The sequence below is a fragment of the Lagenorhynchus albirostris genome, chromosome 11, assembly GCF_949774975.1.
Source record: "Lagenorhynchus albirostris chromosome 11, mLagAlb1.1, whole genome shotgun sequence".
NCBI classification, from domain to species: Eukaryota; Metazoa; Chordata; class Mammalia; order Artiodactyla; family Delphinidae; genus Lagenorhynchus; species Lagenorhynchus albirostris.
The window spans coordinates 101546814-101570453 of record NC_083105.1 but is presented as its reverse complement, the minus strand read 5'-3'; the positions used below and the strand labels follow the sequence as shown (position 1 = coordinate 101570453).

General features: G+C 55.2%; 3 protein-coding genes across 5 annotated transcripts in view; 1 reads left to right on the top strand and 2 right to left on the bottom strand.

The window, feature by feature from the left end:
* LOC132530027 (uncharacterized) overlaps nucleotides 1-17483 on the bottom strand; it is a 37348-nt gene extending 19865 nt beyond the window's left edge. The window contains exons 1-4 of the mRNA XM_060167083.1: nucleotides 17374-17483; nucleotides 15082-15574; nucleotides 14421-14498; nucleotides 10149-10200 (exon numbers count right to left, since the gene is read on the bottom strand). Coding sequence (XP_060023066.1) covers nucleotides 10149-10200; nucleotides 14421-14498; nucleotides 15082-15574; nucleotides 17374-17483 — 733 coding nt within the window. The remainder of the gene's footprint in view (nucleotides 1-10148; nucleotides 10201-14420; nucleotides 14499-15081; nucleotides 15575-17373) is intronic.
* NINJ2 (ninjurin 2) lies at nucleotides 16241-19655 on the top strand. Its single transcript, XM_060165659.1, is given in 4 exon segments — nucleotides 16241-18136; nucleotides 18665-18689; nucleotides 18691-18840; nucleotides 19316-19655. Coding segments are annotated over 3 exon segments (315 nt in total). The 5' UTR covers nucleotides 16241-17982; the 3' UTR covers nucleotides 18827-18840; nucleotides 19316-19655.
* A 1054-nt stretch (nucleotides 19656-20709) lies between these two features.
* Nucleotides 20710-23640, bottom strand: part of B4GALNT3 (beta-1,4-N-acetyl-galactosaminyltransferase 3) — a 93695-nt gene continuing 90764 nt past the window's right edge. For all 3 annotated transcript variants that reach the window (XM_060164373.1, XM_060164371.1, XM_060164372.1), the window contains exon 20: nucleotides 20710-22770. In XM_060164373.1, the coding sequence (XP_060020356.1) occupies nucleotides 22662-22770 (109 nt within the window). In that variant the 3' untranslated portion in view covers nucleotides 20710-22661. The remainder of the gene's footprint in view (nucleotides 22771-23640) is intronic.

The window sequence follows — 23640 nt, the reverse complement described above, 5'->3', positions numbered from 1 at the left end:
CTAAGTGTAAAACACACACGGAATTCTACAGACTTAGAATTACTAACATGCTTAAAGGCATAAAGAAGATTGAAAGGATAGATGAAGAACAGAGACTATCAAAATAAACTTGAAATATTAACAAACTAACAAAATAGAGTTTCTAGAAATGGTGAAAAAAGTCAAAAAGCTGGATACCTCCAGCAATGATAGTAATTATCATTGGTAGTAACATCTCTGGTATGATTCCACAGGTACTGCACTATTTTACATATATTTTCCCTTTTCATCTGCACAGCAGTCCAGTGAAGTAGGGACAATTATTTGTCCCCATCTTCAGGAAACTAAGGCTCAGGGAACCCAGCTTGTCCAAGGTCACCAGGCGGGCAAGTAGGAAAGCCAGGCCTGACCCCACTCTGAGTTCAAAGTCCACATTTTTATCTGTTATAGATTCTTGCAAGAACGCAACAAGAATGCAAACAAGATATGCATTTTGGCTACAGCCTGGCCTAGATTTTAGACAGTTGGAGGGATGAGTAGAGCAGGAGGAGTGAGGGGTGACTTGGCCAAAATGGGGGGGTCTCTCTGCTCAAAACTGCCAGCTTATTTCACAGAGCGCACCTGCCGTTAGCTGGTTCTGGCTCTCAGAAAGCTCTCGCGTTAACATGACGCCCAGGCCCTGCCCCCACAAAGCCTGGCAGCGCCCCCAGCCCAGCCGCACCATGAGATAAGACACGAGGAGGGACCTGGGGAAAGAGGCCAGCCCGGTGACGCCCGACTGCTCCCTCCGTGACGTCTGTCCACAGCAGACACCATCCCTCCAGGGACTCAGGGCTCAGCCCAGAGCCCTCTGGTTTAAGACCAGCTCTACAGAGCTCTGATAAGCGCTGCCCTTCCAGAGGCTTCTGCAAACAGAATTGCCCCCGACCCTCTGGCCAAGGCAGCAGATGAGCCAGCCTTCAGTCCTGGGCAGGGGGTTCTCTGCAGCTGCGGCTGGGAGAGAGCAGGGACCGTTGCATCAGGAGAGTCAGCCCTCACACGGCTGATGTGTGCGGGGGTGGCGTGCTGAACGTGCAGGGCCGTTTCTGCCCCAGCAGAGTGCTGTCAGCAGGCAGGTGGTGAGGGGTGACGCTGCAGGGAGTTGTGAAATCTAGGCGCAGTGCCGCTGGGACCTTGCTGAGGGCTGGGGCCCCATCAGCCTGCAGGACGTAAAGCTGCCTCTGCTGTTGGTTCACAAAAACCATGGGAAGGAGCGGGGCCCTGACATCCAGGCAAGAGCCAGAGGACCCGGGGACCATCACGCCTCCCCCATGATCTGGGTCGCGACGCACAGTTCGCCGCCTGATCGGAAGTGGTGCTGCCCTGGGTGGTGGGGACTCCGAGATGCCCCGGCGCGGTGACCCTGCTAGACCGCTGTCCTCGGCACCAGGCAGATAGGCGCCCCTTGCTTGCTGCAGAGCCGCGCTCCTGCAAAGCCGTTCATGAGGTGAATCCTATAGGGCTGCACTGCTGCAGGCGAGATTCCAGACTGCGGGTTCAACCAGAAACCCAGGGGTCATCCTTACCCCTCCCTTTCCCACACCCTCCGCCTCCATCATTCAGCAGCTCCCCGCATTCCACTTCCATTCCCGCCGCCCCGCCCTGTCTCCCGGACTCCTGACTCTGCCCTCCCGTCCAACTTGGTGCTGCCTTCGCGGTGATCCTTCTAAAATGTAAAGAGGGCTTCCCTGGTGGCGCAGTGGTTAAGAATCTGCCTGCCAATGCAGGGGGACACGGGTTCGAGCCCTGGTCCAGGAAGATCCCACATGCCGCGAAGTAACTAAGCCCATGCGCCACAACTACTGAGCCTGCGTGCCGCAACTACTGAAGCCCGCGCGCCTAGAGCCGGCACACCGCAACCAACAGTAGCCCCCGCTCGCCGCAACTAGAGAGAGTCTGTGCGCAGCAACGAAGACCCAACGCAGCCAAAAGTAAAAAACAAATTAATTAATTGAAAAATAAAATGTAAGGCTATCACTTCTCACTGCTCCCCGGGGCTCCAGGATAAAGTCTGAGGACCTTATGGGACTGCCCAGCCTGCCCCACACGCCCGCACCTCTCCTGCCTCACCTACAACCTGCCATCTTGCATCCACGCCCAAGGACCCCTTGGGTCCTGAGCTTGAGCCCGCTGCTCCCTCCCTGAGATTCTGGCTCCTCCTCCACCCCAGGAGAACTAAGCCTGGAACACGCTTCTCCCCGCCCTGGCACCTTCCAGGCCTGAGGGCTCCCCCTAGATCTTCCATCTGTCTCCGCCAGTAGAGAAGAAGTTCCCTGAGGGCAGGAGCTGTGTTCCTCAGTCTCTGCAGCCCCAACATCTAGCATCAGTGCCCGGGACTCAGCCGGGGCACCTGGAACCTGCTTATAGAATAAATGAATATCCAGGAGAGGGTGTTGTTCTGCTATTTATTTATTGTATTCTTAATCTTCATTATGTTTTTCCTGATTATAAAAGAAGGATGTGCAGGTATTCTATTGCTCCTTCCCCTTTTATTGAGGAGCTACTGGAGGCTCCATAGTCAGGCAGAGAAAAGAAAAACAAGTGAATTCACCACACTGAAAGCATGTTGTCTACAAAGTAATAAGCATTTATTGAGTACCTGCTGTGTTCATAGCTTAGACCCTAAGTTCTGTGTTGGAGATAATGCCGCTGGTTCCACAGAGCTCACTTGCACTCAAACTTAAGCAGAAATGCAACAATAATTTACACACTTATTAAGACAGAATTTAGAAATTTTAAGTAAGGTTCAGTCATCAACACCAGGTTAAGCTCCTGTAGATACCCTTGGAATGCCCACAGTTTGCATTTAATGTCTGGCATTGGAATCGTAAAGGAATGAGGTTTTCATATTTTACTGTTTTTAGCACACCTAGGTCAAATCTTCACTGTACCCTACAATTAGTTATTTCAACCATTTTTTTCATCAACCACTTTTTACTCTATAATAACTATAGTTGCCTTGCCTAGTTGTTACCTATTTTCTCTGTGCTCATCTAAAATAAAGCATGACAGACAAAAAAAAAAAAGACGTGTTGTCAAAAATTGAAATTGAGAAAATATATAATTTAGAAAGGGAAAGTCCTTACTGTGAGATAAATTCCTTCCATATTTTATACTATGCTTACACTAATGCACAGTAGTATAAAATAGACACTCTGCATATTTCGCTTAGTTTTTACCAATATAAGATCATACCTTGGACTTCCCTGGTGGTCCAGTGGGTAAGACTCCGCGCTCCCAATGCAGGGGACCTGGGTTCGATCCCTGGTAGGGGAAGTTCCGCACGCCATTTGGTGCAGCCAGAAAAATAAATAAAATAAATAATAAAGATCATATCTTGGGCTTCCCTGGTGGCGCAGTGGTTGAGAGTCCGCCTGCCAATGCAGGGGACACGGGTTCGTGCCCCAGTCTGGGAAGATCCCACTTGCCGCAGAGCGACTAGGCCCGTGAGCCATGGCCGCTGAGCCTGCGCGTCCGGAGCCTGTGCTCCGCAACGGGACAGACCACAGCAGTGAGAGGCCTGCATACCGCAAAAAAAAAAAAAAAAAAGATCATAACTTATAAACAGCTCATACAGCCCAATATCAAAAAAACAACCCAATCAAAAAATGGGCAGAAGATCTAAACAGACATTTCTCCAAAGAAGACATACAGGTGGCCAACAGGCACATGAAAAGATGCTCAACATCACTATTTATTAGAAAAATGCAAATCAAAACTACAATGAGGTATTACCTCATACCTGTTAGAATGGCCATCATCAAAAAGACAAGAAATAACAAGTGTTGGTGAGAATGTGGAGAAAAAAGAACCCTCCAACACTGCTGGTGGAAATGTAAGTTGGTGCAGCCACTATGGAAAACAGTATGGAGCTTCCTTAAAAAACTAAAAATAGAGCTACCATATGACCCAGCAATCCCATTCCTGGGCATATATCCAGAAAAGAGGAAAACTCTAATTTGAGAAGATAGACGCACCCCAATGTTCATAGCAGCACTATTTACAATAGCCAAGACATGGAAGCAACCTAAATGTCCATCAACAGATGACTGCATAAAGAAGATGTGGTATATAGGTGTATACACACACACACACACACACACACACACACACACACACACGATACAGCTATTTGTGATTATTCTTCAGTGCTCGTTTGTCCATATTCTCTATTTTTCTATTGGTTCTCTTTAAAGACCTCTGTGTAAAGCAGGGAAATCAGTCCTTTGCCCTACGTGTTGCAATTTTTCCTCACTTGTCTTTGTCCTCTGACATTTGACGTTGTGTGGCAGTGTGGCGAGTGGCTACGGCACAGAATCTGAAGGCAGACGGCTAGGTAATCCTCGTTGGTCTCTAATTTACCAGCTCGGTGACCAAGATTCAGTTACTGAACCTCGGGTTCACGGGCTTTTATGAGAATGAAATGAGTTAAACGTGTAGAAAGGGTCCGGCACAGAGCTTAGCATGAAAAAGTGCTATGGGGGTATATGCTGCTGTTGTTACTATCTTGTATTCAAATAGCTTTCACTTTTATGCAAAATCAAATTCACTGATCCTTTACGAGTTCTGGATTCCACATCATGCTTAGAAAGACTTTCCTCAGTCTAAGGTTAGAAAACTAGCCACCAAGCGCGCCATTTAAAGGAGTCTGTGGGGAGTCCATTTGCAGAATGGATCTCCCCTCCCCAGCCCTCCCCCACTGTGCTCCTTCTAAGTTAATTCGGGATGGTTTTAAAGGGGAGGACTGCCTGTGTTTCCAACATGTGCAAGGACCAGGGAAGGTAGAAGGCACAGTGCTTTGGGAAATGGATGACAGTAGCTGCCGTTTCATGTCTAAAGGGTGGGCCTGGGCAGGTCACCCCTGCTTCATTAACTAAACCACTTCTGCTTGTCCATAAGTGGCAGCCTCATGCCAAGTTTCTGACCCTAAAGGAATTCATAGTCCAACATGAGAACAGACTAGTCATCAGGCGGAAGGTGTCACTGAAGGCCTGAAGGCCTCGTGGGGCGAAAGCATCCCTGATGGGAGGAGACTCACAGGTTGGCGGCAAGGAGGGGTGCAGAGGACGTTCCCAACACAGGGACAGGATGTCCCATCAAGACTCTGCAGACACACGCCAGACCCTCCCGCTGCCTCTGCCCGCGGCCCCGGGGTGTGGTGCTGGAAGGAGGTGGTGAGGTGGAGACCAGCCAGAGGCCAGAGCAAGGAGCCGAGACTAAGACAGGAAATCTGGCTTCTCTCTCAGTTCCAGGACTTAACTTGTCAGATGGTCTTCAGGAAGTGACTTCACTCCTCTGTGCTCGTTCGCTCGTCCTTAAAATGCAGCCTCAGCTTGTGTCCTTAGGCCGTGCAAGTTCTACACGATGACACATGCGCAAACATTCTGTCCTGTACGACGTAAACATCTGAGGTCCTCGGGCACTTTCTGCTGCTAACTGGTGACTGCAGCTGTTCCTGCCTGGGGGCTTCACTGTGGGTTAGGCCGCTGCTTTCCCTGAAGTGGGGCAGCTTCGCAGGGACCCAGGCCTCCATGTTTGCACCCCTTCCTGGTCGCCGGCGTCTCCACCCGACTCTCCTAGTCCTGCTGGTTCCTCTCCAGATCAGGGTTCTACTCCGGCACCCTTTAACCCTGACACAGCTCCCACACGTGAAGGGGCTGAGCCTCCTCCCCTGACAGGTTTCGGTAGCAGGTTAGAAACTGCCCGCAGGCACTTCTGGCCTTGTTTTCCTCAGACGCTAGTGTGGGCCCTCTCCATCCCTGGCAATTCCACCATCTGCTCAGATTAAGGGTGAAAGGGCAGCGAGCGTCCGGACCTCAACTCCTCTCCACACCGCTAGAGCCCAGCCGACAGCGTCCTCCAGTGGGCGGCAGGGGTTGCCTCAGGAGAGCAGAGTCCTGGAGGTCTGAAGACCACTGCGGAGGGCAGCCCCTGAGCCTGGCACCCACAGTCCAATGCGTAGGGCTCCTTTGCGGGAAGGGCACTTGGTGGGAGTTCAGGAACCTGGGTTCCAGTTTCAGCACTGGCTGGTCATGTGACCTTGGACGGGTCCCTTGCCTTCTCTGGTTCTCGGTTTCCTCTTTGGTAAAAAAGAGGGTCGGGCACAGGGCTGAAACTGATGCCCTGCTGGCAAACAGAAGTGTGCACAGTTGGTTTGGGGCTGAACACCTCCAAGTGAGGCCGGCATTTCCCATGAGAAGAATTTCCTGCCACTTCCACCATGGAAGGCATCTGTGTTTGTGTTCTTTGCTGCCCCCCAGTCCTGGCACTTGGGAAAGGAGCTAGGAGCCTCTGGCCTTTCTGGCACCATTATTTAAGAGAGGCAGAAAATGCCACTGGCTACCAACAGGAAGAGCTAAGTACAGAACCAGATCTGGCAGGTTATCTCACCTCTGGAGGCCAACCTTAACCCAAGATGCAGTGAAGAGTCACTGCGTTTCCCAAGGGCGGTGGTCCTCTTGGTGACAGAAATCCTTAAACCTTTTCCCTGCACTTACTAGCAGACTGGGCTGGCTTCAAGGGGCCTGCTCAGAAGGGTCAGCACTGAGAAAGGGCCCGTGCTTGGTTTAATGCCATTACCATCTTAAAATTCTTCATACTTTTTTTTCTTTTTTTTTTTTTTCCGCTGCCAATTTCGGGATGCAGGATCTTAGTTCCTCGACCAGGGATCAAACCCGTGCCCCCTGGATTGGGAACGTGAAGTCTTAACCACTGGACCACCAGGGTAGTCCCTCCTAATACAGTTTGAACTAGGGGCCCTCAGGTTCATTTTGTACTGGACCTGCAAAGTATTATATGAACACCCACTTTGAAACTTTCACCAGTCTCTCCATTAGGGTACTGGTTCCCAAGGCAGGACTCTGATCTCCAGAGGAAGGACATCCTGAAGGACTCTTCTAGTCCCTCAAGATGAGCTGAGACGGCATACAAGCCCACAAATTCTCCTCCAACCTCCCCAAGTGGGTGGTCTCCTGTTTCCCACTTCAGCTGCCTCTCTCACAAGGCACCCACCTCTTTCTGTAACCCATCCCAGACTCCTCACCCCCGGGCTGTGCCCTCTGTACTCTGACTTCCTCAAAACAGAGGATGCTCGATAAACGTCTGTTGACTGAGGAAAGCAAACAGAGCTATCTTCTCAGAACAGGGTGCAGGGCAGTGCACACAGTGGGTGCTCAATCAATGCTGCTGACTCATGCACAGAGCAGGCTGGGGCACTGCACCTCACGGCCGTGCCTGTCCTCAGTCAAGGCATCACGTGGACCATCATTCTCTCCCCTTCCGACCTGGTGAGGAAGGAAGGATAGGCCAGGGTTTCCCGGTGCGGAGGTGGGAGGACTATTCCCTACCCACCCCTGGGGTTCCAGTGCCAAAATGCCCTGCAGGAAACGGCATTAAGAACCCCCGACACTTGCAAAGCCCTTTAAAGTTTAAAACCCGCTTTCATTAACTTTCTCCTCAAACTGTCTTGCAAGTCAAGATGAATACTCCAAATACCAACTGTGGGTTGTTGTTCTAACATTTTTTCTTTCACTGAGTATATTCCTGGAGGAAAAATTAGGAAATGCAGTTAAAGCCCAGAGAACAAGGACACCTCAAATCCTAGGACCTAGAGATGACACTGTTAACATTTCAGTCCATATCTCATGAGATTTATCTCCGTACGTAATATATACCTTTCAAAACAGGATAACACTGTCACTGCTTTGTAATCTTACTATTCCCAGTTTTACAGGAGGCTAACAGAGGTCGCAGGTCATACAGCTGCTAGGGGTAGTGCTGGGGCCCGACTCTGGTGTCCTGACTCTGATGCTGGTGTCTGTATCCCTGAACCCGGCTGCTACTCAGACTCCACAGGGGCCGGAGGGGCTGATGGCCATGGGAACGGAGCCCCAGCCAAGAAGGGTTTGCTCGGACTGGGCTTCAGGGAAAACACCCCGAAACTGCCTGGGTGTCCCCCAGCTCAGCACGGGCGGGGCCAGGCCAGGCCCGGTGGCTCAGAGTTCCCACCTCTGCAAATCTGGACTTTGCCTGGCAGTAAACAGTCACAGGGATACGGGGTCAGCTGTCAGGCAGGGGCCCAGAGGGAGCAGGTGTCAGGTGGCAGGATCGGGCCACACAGCAGTGACCCTAGAGAGCAACTGGATATCTGTTGGTGGCCTTGGAGGGCTTGTCTGTTTGTATTTTTAGAAAAAGTGAGGGCACAGCAGTGACCCAGCAACTGCCTCGCTGCCTGGGCAACACGCTGGGCAGTGGAAAGGGGCTTCCAGCCTGAGTCCAGGCTGGTGGCTAAGGGCAGGACCGGCCGCCTCCCTTCCTTCTTTCCCTCCGCCCTCCCTCCCTCCTTCCTGAGCTCACACTACTAGCCAAATACTGAGTTAGGCACTAGAGGAACGATTTCCTCAGGGCCCTGGCCTTCCACGAAGGTGGCAAAAGAACGAGAGCTGACCAGAGGCTTACAGAACAGTAGTGGTCAAGGGCGAGAGCTCTGGCCTCAGACAGACCCAGGTTCAAATCTTGACTCCCCTGTCTCTAGCTGTGTGACCTCAGGCAAGTTGCTTAATCTCTCTGAACCTGCATTTCCCCTCTTAAGGTCTATGAGAAGCAAATGAGATAGTGCATAAACACACTTAGAAGAAGGCCTGGAACCTGGTAAGGGCTGGATAAACGCAGCTATGGAAAGAGAGGCTGTACCTTTGGAAGCATTCTGGAGCTCGGGCTGCCCAGCAGGGTCAGCATCACGGCTGGATCATTCCAGAGGATGCCGTGGGGCTTGGCTGAGAACGGGCCTGGGGCTTTCAGGGTCTGGCAGCCTGGCAGCGGCTCACCCCTCCCACCACACGCTAGCCCCTCACAGTGAAGGAGGGGCCGGCATCCTCCTGTTTTGCCAAAGAGGAGGCTGGGAAGCAGTGGGGTTGTGGGAGCTGCCCGAGGTCACCAGGGAAAGAAATGGCAGCCGGCTCCCAGCCCAGGGCCACCCGTCTGCTGACCTTCATCTCCCCCAGACCCTGGCCCAGGACACCAGAGCTGCCTCTCAGGGTGCAGGAGTTGGGGCTGGAAGAGGGGTCTGCTGGGCCTGGCGGGAGAGCGGCTGACTCCAGGGGCTGCGGCGGGGGCGGCAGCAATCCTGGCAGGCAGGCTCTGGGCCGAGAGGGCATCTGACTCAGGGCTGGCCGACGCTGAGGGCTGTTTGCACCTGGCTTTGCTATCTGCGACCCAGTGCCCTGGGGACGCCTCACCATCTTGATCCCACCCGCCCGGAGCTGCAGCTGGGCTTCTTCCAGTGAGAACAACAGCACCCCCCATCCTCTCTGCCTGCCTGTCTATGCCCGGCCCCTGGCAGCGCCGACCCCAGGGACAACGGACACACATGCACACACACATGCACACACGTGCAAACGCGCTGAGGCTGTGATGCGGCACGGAGGGCCGCGTCAGGAGTGGACGCGCCTATGGAAGACAGGCCCTTTCCTGCACCCACAGAGGGCTCCGTGTAAGAGGTCCAGCCAGGGAGCACAGCTCACAGTGGTCCTCCCTCCTCAGCCCCTGGTGAATGAATACAGGGGTGCCAGGGCCATCGTTGGCTCGTCAGGCTAGGTGCCAGGCTCTGGGATACAGCCATGAGCAAGACGGATAAAGTCCTTGTTTCCGTAAAGCTTATCTACTGGGGTGGAACTGAAAAGGTCTTTTTATCTCCCTTATGCTTCCCCCTTTATGCACTTGATGCTCTACTAATCCTTGTCATTTTAGGGGATTAGGCGAACAGGGGTGTCGGGAAGGCGGCGATCTCGTGGTATCCTCGCTGCCCAGCACATGCTAGCAGCAGAGAACACATAGGATGTTGGCAGGTCTGCGCACGGCTGGGTGGGGTGGGAAATTCACCACCTTCCCTTTTCCCATCTCCGTGACAGATGTGCTCTCCCGATGAGGTGTGCTCCCCTGGACTGAAGCCAGGGACTGTCGCCACAACACTCACTGCTTCTCATTCTAATTGCCCGAGGTTCCAAGGAAGTAACGCTCACCTTTTGCAAACACATCCTCTCGTGGGAACATACAAAACTCACACGCACCGCCGCGTGGAATGTTGATATTTTGCTTTACGATGAATTGTTCCGAGAGTCGTTTTCACTTACCCGCGTGTAGGCTTCCTATCTGGACACAGGTTCCGCCGCAGAATCTAAGGTTCTACAAAACCAAGGAAGGCTCAGTAAATGTTTGAGTGAAGACATGAAGAGGGTCTAAGGATAAACGTGTCAGGACCTGTAAACAGGCACGCGGTGGGCATGACCCGGCACTGGGGACGGGAGCTGCTGGCATGTGCGGCTGGGGCCAAACGAATAAATTGGTTTTATTCGCCATTCAGTGGGGAGGTCTGGAGAGATGCCCTCTGCATCCTTCAGGGTCCACCTCTGAGGGGTTTCAGGACCTACGCTTCCAGGGACTAAAGACTGTAGTGGTTAAGGACACAGGCTCTTTGGAACTTCCCTGGTGGTCCAGTGGTTAAGACTCTGTGCTTCCACTGCGGGGGGTTCGGGTTTGATCTCTGGTTGGGGAACTAAGATCCTATATACTGTGTGGCACGGCCAGAAAAAAAAAACAACAACACAGGCTCCAGAGCCTGCCTGGGTTCAAATCCCAACTCTACTTTCAACAGCTGGGTGATCCCAGGCAAAAGTACTGAACTGTTCTAAGCCTTGACCTTCTCATCTGTAAAACAGGTGTTGTTAAAAGAACTCAGTGACAGTCAATGGAAGTGTCTACCACGGAGCTTAGAAGATGGTAAGCATGTGAGGTGTTGGTGACGAGCTCAGTGTGGCAGTGCAGTGTAGACCAATGGCCCTCACACTTGAGGTGCATCAGACTCCCCTGAAGGCTTGTTAAAACACAGAGGGCTGGGTACCACCCCGAGTTTCTGATTCAGCAGGTCTAGGGTAGAATCTGAAAATCTGCATGTCCAACAAGTTCCCAGGTGATGCTGCAGTTGCTGCTTTAGGGACCATACTTTGAGAACCACTGGTCTAGAGAAGGGAGAACTCAGGTGTAGGACTTGGGAGCTGGGACCATCCCGCAGTGTCTGGTGACTTTGGGCAGTTAATCTCTTTGAGCCTCAATGTCTTTGCTTGTAAAATGGGACTCTTAATATCCACTTCACAGGAATTCCCTGGCGGTCCAGCGGTTAGGACTCTGGGCTTTCACTGCTGAGGGCCCGGGTTCAATTCCTGGTTGGGGAACTAAGATCCTGCAAGTTTCTCAGTGTGGCCAAAAAAAACCCCAAACAAACAAAAAAACCAACTTCATGGGGTCATGCCTGGCATACAGCATTCTCAGTATTTAGCTCAGTTTGTTGGCCCTTGAAGGATGGGTAGGATCACCATGAGCAGAGATGGGTCAGGCGGGCTTACGGGATGCTGCTGAGAACCCCAAAGCCCGGAGCAAAGTGCCGGATGGATCTGGAAGCCCCAGAGTAATGTGCTAATTCGGAAAGAACTCGTTTTCCAATTCTATGGAAGTTTCTATGTGGCAAATCCACAATTAACTTTGGACCCTGACCCAGATGGCTGACAAGGTGACCTAAGAAAAAGGAAGCAGCCCCACGGGGTTCCTATCACAGGCTCCGCGCCTTCCCGACCCTGCCTGCCCTCTCTGCTCCCGCGTGTCCACGGCCCCCTTTTGTCAGAGAGAAAGCCCGTCACCTCTGGACTCACAGGGGGATCAAAATCCCTGGGGCCCCTGGCCAGGCCGGGCTGCCCCAGGGCCCACGCAACCGTGTGCACCTGGGGCAGGGCTGGCGCCTCGCAAGACTGCGCCCAGGGCTCAGAGGAGATTTCTGGGCCAGTTTGGTGTTATGACGGGAACAGCACGCAGACACCCCATCCGCGGTGGATCAGAGCCTGTTGACGTTTACGGGCGAGACCCATGGCTCTTGGCACGGGAACGCTGCAGGCCGAGTGCCTCAGGGGTCCGGGCCTCGGCAGGCTTTGGCCTGAAGACCAGTGACAGCAGCCGGCCTGAGTCACTGGTTCCGAGGCAGGATACCCGGGGGAAAAGGGCTCTCCCTGGACCAGGGGCACAGATTCACTGTCCAAACAGCACGCTCCTCACCCAGCAGTCCTTGGGCCTGAAATCTCACCCTCAGAGATCCATTGTTTGGTCTTTTTCAAAAAAACTCTTTGAAGTAACTCTTTCATATAAAAAATTCAATGCTGTGATCGTTTACTGGGCATTCAATGTGGGCAAATCACTGAGCCTGGCACCGTGGAGACCCAGGAATACGGAAGATGGATTCCCCACAGGAAAGCAGGTGGCTGGAGGGGCCACCTGGAGGGCTCCGAACACAGCCCAGGGTCTAGAAGGGAGGGCCGGCCTCCCAGGGGGCACGGGGAAGAAAGGCCTTTAGTCCTGGAGGGGGCAGGAGCAGGTGGAAGGCTGGGGCTTCAGGGAACAGTGAGTCAGGCGGTACGGCCCAGTAAGGGGGGTGAGCCCTCAGCCCCTCCAGGGAGGGCAGAGGAGTAGGACACCAGCTGGAGACGCAGGTGGAAGCCAGCTGGGGGGGGTCTGCACAGCAGGGACCGTGGGGACCCAGTGTAGCTGGGCTTGTCTGAGAACTTCCCTCCCCGGGAGATGGGAGGGAGCTTGAAGGGGAGCGTCCCCCAGGTGACAGGCGAGGAGACAGGTTCCCGGATGGGTAGAGAAGGGTTTCAAAGACCAGGGGTGCTGCTGAGAAGACAAACCTTCGGAATGTGGGCTGGGTCGGGCTGAGTCAGCACCTAGTACTTAAATGCCTCTAGGCCCACAGGTGGGAGTGTGGTCCTGCGTAGGAGAGTTTTCTCTCTCACCTCATCCTTGTTCTAAGGCTTCACAGCTTTCACAGCACATTCACCCACATCACCTCGCTGATCTTTTTAACAGCACTTTGGGCTAAACAGGGCATATTATTCCCATTTCACACATGGAGAAGCTAAGGCCTAGGTGAGCTGAAGTTATAAATTCTGCTTTATAGGAACCACTGGCCTTTTGGGGTGCATATTCGTTTCTGTTTTATTTATTTATTTATTTACTATTTATTTTTAGATAGTTCAAACATTTACATGAGTCAAAATTCAAAATGTCCGGATGAAAGCTTCTCTGTCAATCCTATTCTTCCAGCTGCCCGGGTCACCTCTTACCAGTTTGAACTCAAGCCTTTTGACTATGGGTATAGGGCCCTTTCTGCCGCAGTGGGGCAGGGGCTCAGGACACAGCCCCCTGTAGATTCAGGAAAGCCCAACGTAAGTGCCACCCCAGGAGGGGTGTTATACCTCCTCTGACAAGTGTCCATCTGGTCTTCTTTCATCTGAGGCCACATAAGTCTATCTTTAGAGCCTAAACTCCTTGAAGGCAGGGAGTCTATCTTCAACTTCTGGGAGGTCATAGAGTAGGGGTTAAAATTAGAGGCTCTGGCATATAGAGAACTGGGATAAAAACTGTGCTGTGGGACAAGTTACTTAGGCTCTCTGAGGCTCTGTTTTTTCAGCTACGATAAGGATGCCCTCACCAACTTCACGGGGCTGTGTGGGGACTGGATAAGATGACTTACGTCCCGTGTTCAGCTGTGTGTCAGGCACAAGGTCTGTAATCTGTAACTGGGAACTGCCATCGTTCCCAGTGTTCTGGGGCCCGCGTGTGTCTGCAGCATGACAGACCCGGGCACCCTTTCACACTTAATCCTGACAGAGAATCAGGGATCTCAGGCAAATCGGCACAGTAGGTCCCTCAAATCCATGTATCTGAACCAATCGCTCGCTCTTCCTGGGCTGGGACCTGCCCTTCCCGTTTGTGAAACCAGCCCTCCAAAGGCCGGCTCTTCACTGTCTCCTTTCAGGTGGTTTTTCTGGGGAGTCGGGCATTTTGACAGAGGGGCCGACAGCCCACGGCTCCTCTGGGCCTATTTTGTCTAATGCCCTGAGTCTGAGCTGATACACGGGGAAGCTGCCATATGGCTTTTCTCAGGGCTGACAGGAATGACTCACTGGAGGGTCACCCCCGCCCTGGAGCTGCCGAGGGCAAGTGACTCATGGCCTCTGTCTCTCGGAAGCCATGTCCTCGGCCCCTGAGACTACAGGCAGAGGAGGGGGCTTCCCCGCTCCTAGATCGCTCTGGGTTGGAAGGGAGCCAAGAAATCATTTATCCCACCTCCCTCATCTCGCAGATAAGACAGGGAACCTGGTGATGGGAACAGGCACACAGCCAGCTGGTTGCAGGAGCAGGATTTGTACCTGCCGTGACTTCTGTGGTTCCCTCTGGGCTGCGGCAGATCCCCACCCCTGGGCCTTCCAACCACAGCGCCCTCACTCCTGCCTCGGGCTCCAGGTCCTAAACACTCTGAGCAGTGGATCCCGTGGCTTTTTGGTAAGACAGTTACTTACCCCTTTGGAAGAACATCCCTGGAATCTTGTTTCCAAGAAAGGGCAGAATGATCTGTTGGAGCTGGTGTTCCCACGGACCTTAGGGTCAATAAACAATATAAAATTGTGTTTACTTTTCTCTTAAAAAGAGGCATTCCTTTCCCATCCAACTCAAGTTTTGTCAAGAAACAAAAATATAGGCCAGCAAGGATTAAGGGATAAATAATTGTCTGGCAGAACAATGGAGCAATCCATGACTTCAAGGGATGGAATCCACACCAGCCTTGGGAGCTGGGACTTGGCAAGCAAGCCAGAGCCCGGGAACAGGGAAGTCTGAGCGGGACGGAGGGCAGGGCGAGGAAAAGGGAGGGAAACGGCTGTGCTGGGGCAGGGCCAGGCGGGGGGCGACTCGGGGGACCCAGGGAGGGGTCTGTGGTGTCATCCCACCCCATCTCCAAACCCAGGTGCTCTTGCCGCCCAGAACCCCGGAGCCCGGACTTCCTATCAGCAGGGCCCTGCCTAGGCGCTCAGCTGCCGCGGGTGGGCAGGTTGAGGGGCGCGCGCATCTCCAGCAGGGGCTCGTCTCGGGCTTGGCGCCCCGCTGTCCTGGAGGAACAGTGCAGGGCGGGGGTGGGGGCCTGAGACGTAGACACAGAGGGTCAGGGGTCACGGCAAGACGCACTTCAGACGGGAAGAGTACGAGGCTCGGAGTTCTCTTTGCTTTGGGGAGGAGCCCGCTCACTCGGCCTCCAGAAAGGGATCTCCCCGGTTTGTGGATGTGGAAACTGAGGCCCAAACTGGGAGGCCCAGAGCCGGGGGTCCCGGCCGCCAGCCCTCGGCCCACGCCCGGAGGAGTCAGACGACGACAGGGGTCTGGGAAGGCCCGCGCCCACCGCGCCCGCGCACTCCGCAGACCCTCGGGCGCAAGGGGCGGACCCCGCGGAGTCGCCGGTAGTCCCGGGTGGGAAGGGGCCGGGTGGGGAGGGCGCGGGCGGAGGAACTGAAGTGACTCAGGCCGGTTCTCAGGCCGGGCCTTTGTTCCCGGGACGCCGACCTTAAAGGGCCAGCGCCCGAGGCAGAAGCGCGCCCGGCGGCCTCCCCCCGCCCCCGCCCCCACTCCCACTCCTCCTGGGGTCGCTCCTGGGCTCCGGGCTCTTGGCAGAAAGTGGGGCGTCCTGCAGGATTCAGGGGTTCATCCAATCGAATCCTCAGGCCATAAGGGAGGGCCCTCAGGTCATTTCAATCATCCCTCTGCCTCAGGGCAGGGCTGCACCTAAAGTGGCTCAGGGGGATTAAGAAAACCCTTTTCCTGCTTTTTAAAGATACTGCCACGGGGCGACCTCTTTCTAGGCAGGTCTCCCAGGGTCTCCCAGCCATCTGTCTTCTAACCAAGTCCCCACCCTGCAAGGTGACCCACCCACGCAGGCCCCAATATCAGGACTGGATCATTTGCACCCTCATTTGACACGCTTGGTGGGTGTTAGGCCGGCCTGTGCAGACCTGTGAACAGGCTCCCGTCCCGGGCCTCCACGGGGTCCAGGTTTCACACCAGTCCTGTCCTGTCCGAGGATCCCTCGCCACTCCACCCCCCAACGCCGCGCTGCTGGTACCAAAGTTGCTCCTCCGGGCCCTGAGCGCCACCACGCGGACACGGGAGAACGGTGCCCTGGGGGACTTAGAGGGGCCCCTGAGAGCTTCCTGCCACCACTCTCAGTTATAAAGCAGCCTGAACTGGCGCAAATCAAAATAAAAGCAGGCCCTAAATTAAAGAGGAGAGGATGAGGCCTGTCCCCTCCTGTGCTCCTGGGAACCCACATCCTCTGTGAAGCGATGGCCCTGAGATCACTTAACAACCAACGCCCATCAGGTCTATGAAAACCTAGGAACAGCCGTCGTTGCTGAGGCTCTGGAAGACCTGTGCCCGTGATACCCACCTCTGCTACCCCTGCCTCCACTCCCTCTCTGCTGGATGCTCAAAAACAAAACAAAACAACGAAACACCGCTAGAGGTTGGGATTGATGGTTACGCCCACTGTTCATATGCAACTTTTCAGAGAAGGGGGTCTCTCCCTGAAGCTTTCTTAGTAATTTCACAGTTCATCAGGTCTTGGACTTAGAGGCGGGTTGGGAAGGAGGAGAAAGTGCAAAGCTCGTCACTATGGGTAAACTGGAGGTGGGGGGGGGAACAGCGGCAAAGAAGCCCCAGCTCACAGCTGTGCCCGGCAGAGGCCTCTGCGTCGTGGAGAGAGCCAGGGGCTGCCCCGTGGACTCATTCTCCTTGTGAGGGCATTTTATACCCAGAACAAAGATTTGCCAGGTAAGCTAGGACCACAGGCTGTAGCCTCAGGGCCGACAGGGACAGTGTGGGCTTCGTCGGGTATTGGCCTTGGGATCCCTGGCCCTAACCAACCAGGCCAGCCAGCTCCAGACAAGCCCAGAATCCAAAAGGGGCAACCAGAGCTCTCTGAGACCTGCCCCATCCAACCACCCGCGCACCCGCCCGCTCAACAGACATCCCATCCAGGCTGTAGCATCTCCGAGACCTCCCTTCCTCTCCTTTCTCACCCCCATTCTCCTTCATTTCCTTGACAGCCTGACCCTAAATCAAGACCATAACCTTTCAACGGGTCTCCCTGTCTCTGGGCCCTCATGAGCCGCTGCATCCCAGGCGCCATATACTAAATGAATCTCCCTAAAACCTACCCAGGTTCTCTTGAGTGACGGCAGGGTTGCCTACACCATCCAGTCTGAATTTCTTGGTCCAGCGCAGAGGCCCACACCACAGGCACTGCATCGTGACTCTCTCTTTTAGAGTGAGTGACTTCTCAAGAAGAAGAGCTTCGTTTCAGTATTTCAAAATCACATCAAATGTAAATTATGCTTCAATAAATTCTCACCGAAAAGTAATACAAAAACAAACGAAGAGCCTTTGGCCAGTATGTTTTGCTGTGTGCGTGCGTGTGGGCACACAGACGTGTGCCCGAGCAGGGCTGCAGCTCCAGAGCGCCCCGCGGGGGCCGGGTGGGACCCGCAGGCAGCTCCTGTTCCATTTGTGAAGCTCTGCACCCCACCTCGGGGCCGCATCGTCCTGGAAGAAGAGGTGCCTCTTCCTTCTCCAGCCAGGCCTCCGAGCTGAGACGCTTGCCTCTTGGAGGAAAAGGGCCGCCCAAGGCCAGGCCTGGCCCAGGTAAGATGGCGAATAAAATGAGGACTGCTCGTTTACAAGCAGCCCAGGCTCCTCCCTTTCGATGTGTGAAGGTGTGAGGCAGAGTGACCCTCCATGAAATAGAAATTACAGCACAGCATCATTTCCAAGTTCAAATGCACATAAGGGTTTTCTAGCCCACCTCTTTATTCTTTCAGACCACAGCACCGAGAAGGGGGTTACCTGCCCTCGTTTCGCACCTGGTGAGGGGAGACCTTTAAAACTCCACTCCTCTTCCCAGCCTCTCAACCACTTTCCTTCCGGAGCCTCCCAGGTAAGCCTGTGTTTTGTCCCCTACAGCCTGGGAACGCCAGCCCCAGGAGGAGCCCACCCATCAACCTGAACCACTATGCCACCGAGAAGAGCGTGGCAGAGAGCATGCTGGACGTGGCCCTCTTTGTGTCTAACGCCACGCAGCTGAAAGTGGTGCTGGAGCAGGGGCCGTCCTCTCATCACTACACCACCCTCGTCACCCTCATCAGCATCTCTCTGCTTCTGCAGGTGGTCATTGGAATCCTCCTCGTGGTCATTGGTGAGGAGCCCAGGCCTAGAGTTGGCCTCGGGGTGGGGGGGTGCCCCCCGGTGGGAAGAAAAGCCTAAGTGCCTCCCTGTCACACCCTGCATTTGCACAGGCCACCTTCTCAGCCATAAGCTGCTGTTAGCCCTGTGCACCTTCAAATGCCCAAGTAACAACCACACAGTGCAGGCAGGCACCCTGTCCCACCTCCTGGTATCCCATCTAGTGGCCACTCCATAATACCTGCTGAATGACTGTGCTCACTAACTCATAGCAGCGTTCCTTTGAGCCTCTTGTGCGAGCGTGCATCCCTACCCTTAGAAGACCCAGTATAACTTTGCAAATCCCGGCTCTATTGAGTACCACATGGATAGCCCACACTGGTCAGTTGGGGAGAAAGCATCTCAGCACAATGGCTGCCACCTCCCTTGATCTCTGAGGGACCAGACTGTCTCTGGACTCTGGCAGCTGTGGTGGGGGAAGCTCCATGCTGTGGCCACCGCCCCCCCGCAGACACTTACCTGCCACTCCCCCTCTCCACAGCTCGACTGAACCTCGAGGTAGAAAAGCTGGCGACTAAACCAGCTCAACAACGCAGCCGCCACCTTGGTCTCCATCACCGTCGTCATCAACGTCTTCATCAAGGCCTTCGGGGCACATAAGACTGGGTTCCTGGCTGCCAGGACCTCAAGGACCCCTCTCTGAACACAGCCTAGAAGGCAGGTGAGGGAGGATGGGAGGTCCCCAGGTGGCGCTTCTCACCTCTGGGGCTTTGGGCTGGGAGAGAGAGAGCCTTGCCAAGCAAAAGGGGAAGACCTGGGGCAGGGACGGGCTCTTGGAGAAGAGCTTGGCTTGGGACTCCCCAAGGTCCCCTTGTGCTCTCTCTTCTTAGGCTGGGCTTCTCTCCAGCCTGGGCTGGGTGGAGGCTGTGGTTAGTGGGGGGAAGAGGGAGATGTGGGTTTTCTCTTTGGCACCGTCCAGCAGCCCCTACAGCTCCAATCGTGGTCCACGGGCCAGCAGCGTCAACAAAACCACTGGGAACTGGCCGGCAGTGCAGAGCCTCAGGCCCCGCTTCAGATTCAGATCTGAACCCGTACCTGCGTCCTGAGAAGCCTGCCAGGGCAATCGTGGGACACTTAAGCCTGAGGCATTGGTCTGACCTGCCCTCCTCACCATCTCTCTGCTTCCCTACAGGTTCTGGGCCGGCCACTGCTTCCTGCTCTCTCCCCCGCTGATCTGCCAGGCTGATGGGCACAGTCCACAGCCCCTGGGAGAGCTCCTGGAAGGGCAACGTAGATACCCTTGCTTCCTACCCTCGGCCCTGGAACAAAGATGGGCCCTTTTATCAGCTTAAGTGAACTCATCTCGGCCTGGTGTCCTGAGCTCGGACTGGGGTACCACCCACCTTCCTCCTGGCAGCATCTCCTGTACCTCAGGCATGCATACGGAAGGCTGGGCCTGCCCAGCTTAAGGACTTTGGTTCTGACCCCACCCCATTCCTCCACTCTGCTCCAGGCCTGTTTTCCCTTTCTGTGGGATGGAATGATTTCTCTTTATAAAGGTTTCTGCAAATCCACTGTGAGTCAGTTTTTACGTCTTCAGTTGGGGAGGCTGGAGCACCCGGGCTGCTCTCTCCGTGTCCTAGAAACGGCTCAAAGGAGCAAGCCCTAGCCCGGAGGGAGAAGAGGCTTTTAAGTCATTCCCTCTCCTCTGGGTCCTGCTGAGTCAAATTTCCCGGCCTAGTGCCTTGGGCTAATTACCATCTGCTGCGTCAGTGGCAGACGAGTCATTTCTGGATTGGTGTGTGTACACATGGTGCTTTTTGAGAACCTACTATAGGCTGCCCCAGCTTTCATAGCAGCATCTTCTCTTGGGCATGAGTTTAAGGAATACAAACTAATTTTGATCTCTGCCTAGACCAAATATGACTAGGACAGTACCTTTGTACCTGTAAAGCAGCAACAGGGCACCCCCAGCTCAAACAGAAATGACTTTTAGATTGTCTGCTCTTTTATTTATTTATTTTAACATTTTATTTATTTATTTGGCCGCGTCGGGTCTTAGTTGCGGCACGCAGGATCTTCATTGCGGCACGCGGGCTGCTCTCTAGTTGTGGCACGCGGGCTCCAGAGCCCGTGGGCTCACTAGTTGCAGCACGTGGGCTTAGTTGCCCCGTGGCATGTGGGATCTTAGTTCCCCGACCAGGGATCGAACCCGCGTCCCCTGCGTCACAAGGTGGATTCTTAACCACTGGACCACCCAGGAAGTCCCTATCTGCTCTTTTAGAATAAGCCACACCTCAGTTTCTCTCCACTGTTTACCCAGCCATCCTGTGTCCACCATCCTTTCTCAACTGAAACCACCAACCTCCATGAATCTAGCGCTCAGAAAATGCTCCTCAGACAGGAACCAGGTACGCCGCTTCAAGTAAACCACAGCCCAGGGAGGGCTGACCCCACCCGCCAGGCGGTGAAGGGGGGAGGGTCGCTGGCAGAGGCTTGACAGCTGCAGGACGGCAACGTGAACCCTGGGCCCACCCCTCTCCCACCCTGATGGGCCAGAGGAAAACACAAGAGCGTTTTGTTTTCTGAGAAGATGCTGTATTCAATGCTTTCCCTCCCCCCACCCTACACATTTCCCTACAGAGTAGGGGCCATGCCAGGCCCTCTCCATTAAGGCAGGCGGTGTGGAGGTAACAAACATCAAACACAAGGCACTGGCTGGGGCAGAGGGGGTGACGGGTCAGGCAGGGGAGGCTGGGCGGGCTCCCGTCGTCAGGAGGGGTGAAGCGGGAGGGCTGTCTGGGTAGCTTCGGACCTTGCAGGGCGATGCCCAGGGATACGAGCAGCCCCAGAAAGAAACCTGGCACCGCAGCCAGCCAACTGCAGCTCTCGCCTACTCCCTACAGCCCTTTTCCCAAGGCACGGAGCCCGAGCAGGGACCATAAAAAGCCACGGCCTGAGGGCAGATACGGCCTCCGTAAACCACAGTCTATGAATTGAAAAGTCTGTGTCCTTCCTGATTTCTTAAGAGGGAGGCAGGGATTCTCTTCAACCTCCAGAAGGTTCTCGAGGGGCTCCATTCTCCCATACGCCAAGTTCATGCTCTTGGTGAATGCAGGGCCCACCAAGTGGACCCAAGTAGACTTGGACTCCGCCACAGCACAGAGCCTGGGCCCAGCTGACTGGCCCCCTGGGCCCTGCTGCACCTCCCCCTACGCCCTCCCTCACAGACACTGGGCTTCGAGATGCAGTGTCCGATGACCATTGGTGAATCGAGTAGCGGCAGAGGCAGCAGTAGTAGAAAAATCCCCAGCCATGAAGGCGTCTGGGATCATTAGTGCAAGATATGTCTGTGATCGTAGGTGACAGAGAGGGTGCCCCAGACTACGAAGGTCAAGGGCTGTGTTCCCTGAAACGGCTTCACTTTTCATCCTCCGGCCCTGCTCCCTTCCACGTGAGGAAGTAGTTCAGAGCGATCCCCTCACCTCCCCAGACCTTCCCCCCGGGCCCCTGTTCCCTAGTTCCGGGTGTCTTCCTCCTCGTCTTCCCCACCGGGCCGGCCTGGGGCCCTCTCTGCAGGAGGGAGCTGGGCTGTGAGGACTCAAGCTGCCCACTTCCCTTCTCATCCCTTCCCGCTGGATCCCACCCCTCCTCTCATCCTCTCCCGGCTCCGCTTCACATGGTCCCCAAGGCCCAGCTCACAGGCCGCTGGGACAGAAAGGGGCTTCTCGTCCCTGCCTTCCCCACCTTGCCCATGATACACAGCCTATTCACCCAACACCAGGGGGCCAGGAGCCCCCTGCCCATCGGTTCCCCGGCCCCCAACCCCCCGTGGCACCAGGAAGAGGATGCCAGTCTGGAGTTAGTGCCGCCTGGAGGGTAAGGTTAATGCCCTAACTGGTGGCCAGCTGTCGGGTGGCCACCTGGGAGAGACGCGCGTCCCGGAGCCACACGCCTGCGGGAGAGCTGAGAACGGCTCCAGGTGAGGCCAGCTCCTCGGCTACCAACCAGCTGTTGGTCAAGGACCGAGCGACGCACCTGTGGGTCTGAGGTTTGCGGGGGGCCCCCTAAATGCACGACTCTGCCCCCTCACAGTCAATGCTGGATCTGGACAGGTACAGTTTTGGTTTTCTGTTAAAAAAATAAAAACCCCAATAAAATACGTCCAATAGGAGAGCTTCCCAGTCCACGGCCACTGCCCCCTGAGGGGCCCAGGGTGGACGCTGGAAGGCACCTCCCGGTCAGGGTGGTGTCGCCCAGGTAGGGCTTTCCTTCCTCAACCCGGTTCCGCGGCCCGTCCCAGGAGCTGTCCCGTCTCTTTCCCATCTTCTGGCCCCGGAGGCCCAGAGGTGGGGAGAGGCCTTGGCCTCCTCCCATGGAGGACGGCTGCCGGCGCAGGGGGCGTCGGCTCGGAGGCCCCTCGGGCCCAGCGCGGCCCCTGCTCCCCTCCCTCCTTCCCTCCGGCAGCAAGTGGGCGCTGGCCAGGCCACCGTGGTGCAGGGGCCGGAAGCGGTGGGTCCAGCGGGCCACCCCCGGGGTTACGGCGTCTTCATCTGGCGGCGGTTCCACATGCCTCGCTTGGAATGGAAGTGATGGAAGAAATTCCGGAGGGAGAGACGCTCCACTTCCAGGCCTGCTTGGAGGATCCTGGGTGGGAAGGGGCGGGATGAGCAACAGGTGCACAGAGGCGGGGGTGGGGAGGGGGGCCCCCCGAGGAGCCTGCCTTCCACGTCTCCGCCAGGCCCTGTCCCTGTCACCCTCTGGCTACTCCCCACGGGGCAGGGGAGCGGGTGGGGCAAGCAAAGAGAGCCAAAGGGCCTGGGCTGGAAGCCCAGCTCCGGACCTATGAGGCACGGCATCTTTCAGAGCCTCTCCCTCTACAAAGGATAGCGATGGGCTGGGTACGGCGAGGGTGAGGCGAGGACCAGTGATGATGGAGGCGGGGGTCGGGGGTGGAGGGTGGAGGCCACAGAGCAGACCTCACCCATCCCTCCCCGCCCCCTTTCCATATACATGGCCTGTTGGGAGGCCTGAGCTTCCAGCAGGTGGAAATAACTGGAATTTGGAGCCGTTTCTCTCTCCTCGGGCTTCAGAGGAGGCAGGGAGGTCCAGAACTGGTCGAGGTCTGCCTCTTCGCAGCGGTGGGGGTAACACCAGCCTAGGCTTCTGTCCACCTTGGGGTCTGACTGACAGAGCTTTACGGGAGCTGCGTTATCGAATACAAGCTCCCTCACCCTCCCTCCTTTGCACCTTAAATTCCTTTAGTTTTGTCACCTTCCCTCCTGCCTGCTCTCTAGGGAAAAAACAAACAGACCAGGTTGTTAAGCCTCCAACAGTCACAGCTGTGAGATTTGGGGCAAGTTGTTAACTTCTCCCCAAGGCTCAGTTTTCTCATCTGGAGAACGGAGACAATCACACCTACCTCACAGAGGTCTGGGGCGCAATAAAGGAGGTGATGGATGTAAATCACCTGCCAAGTACAGGCGCCCAGTGATTGGTGGGTGAGGAAGTGCCCTG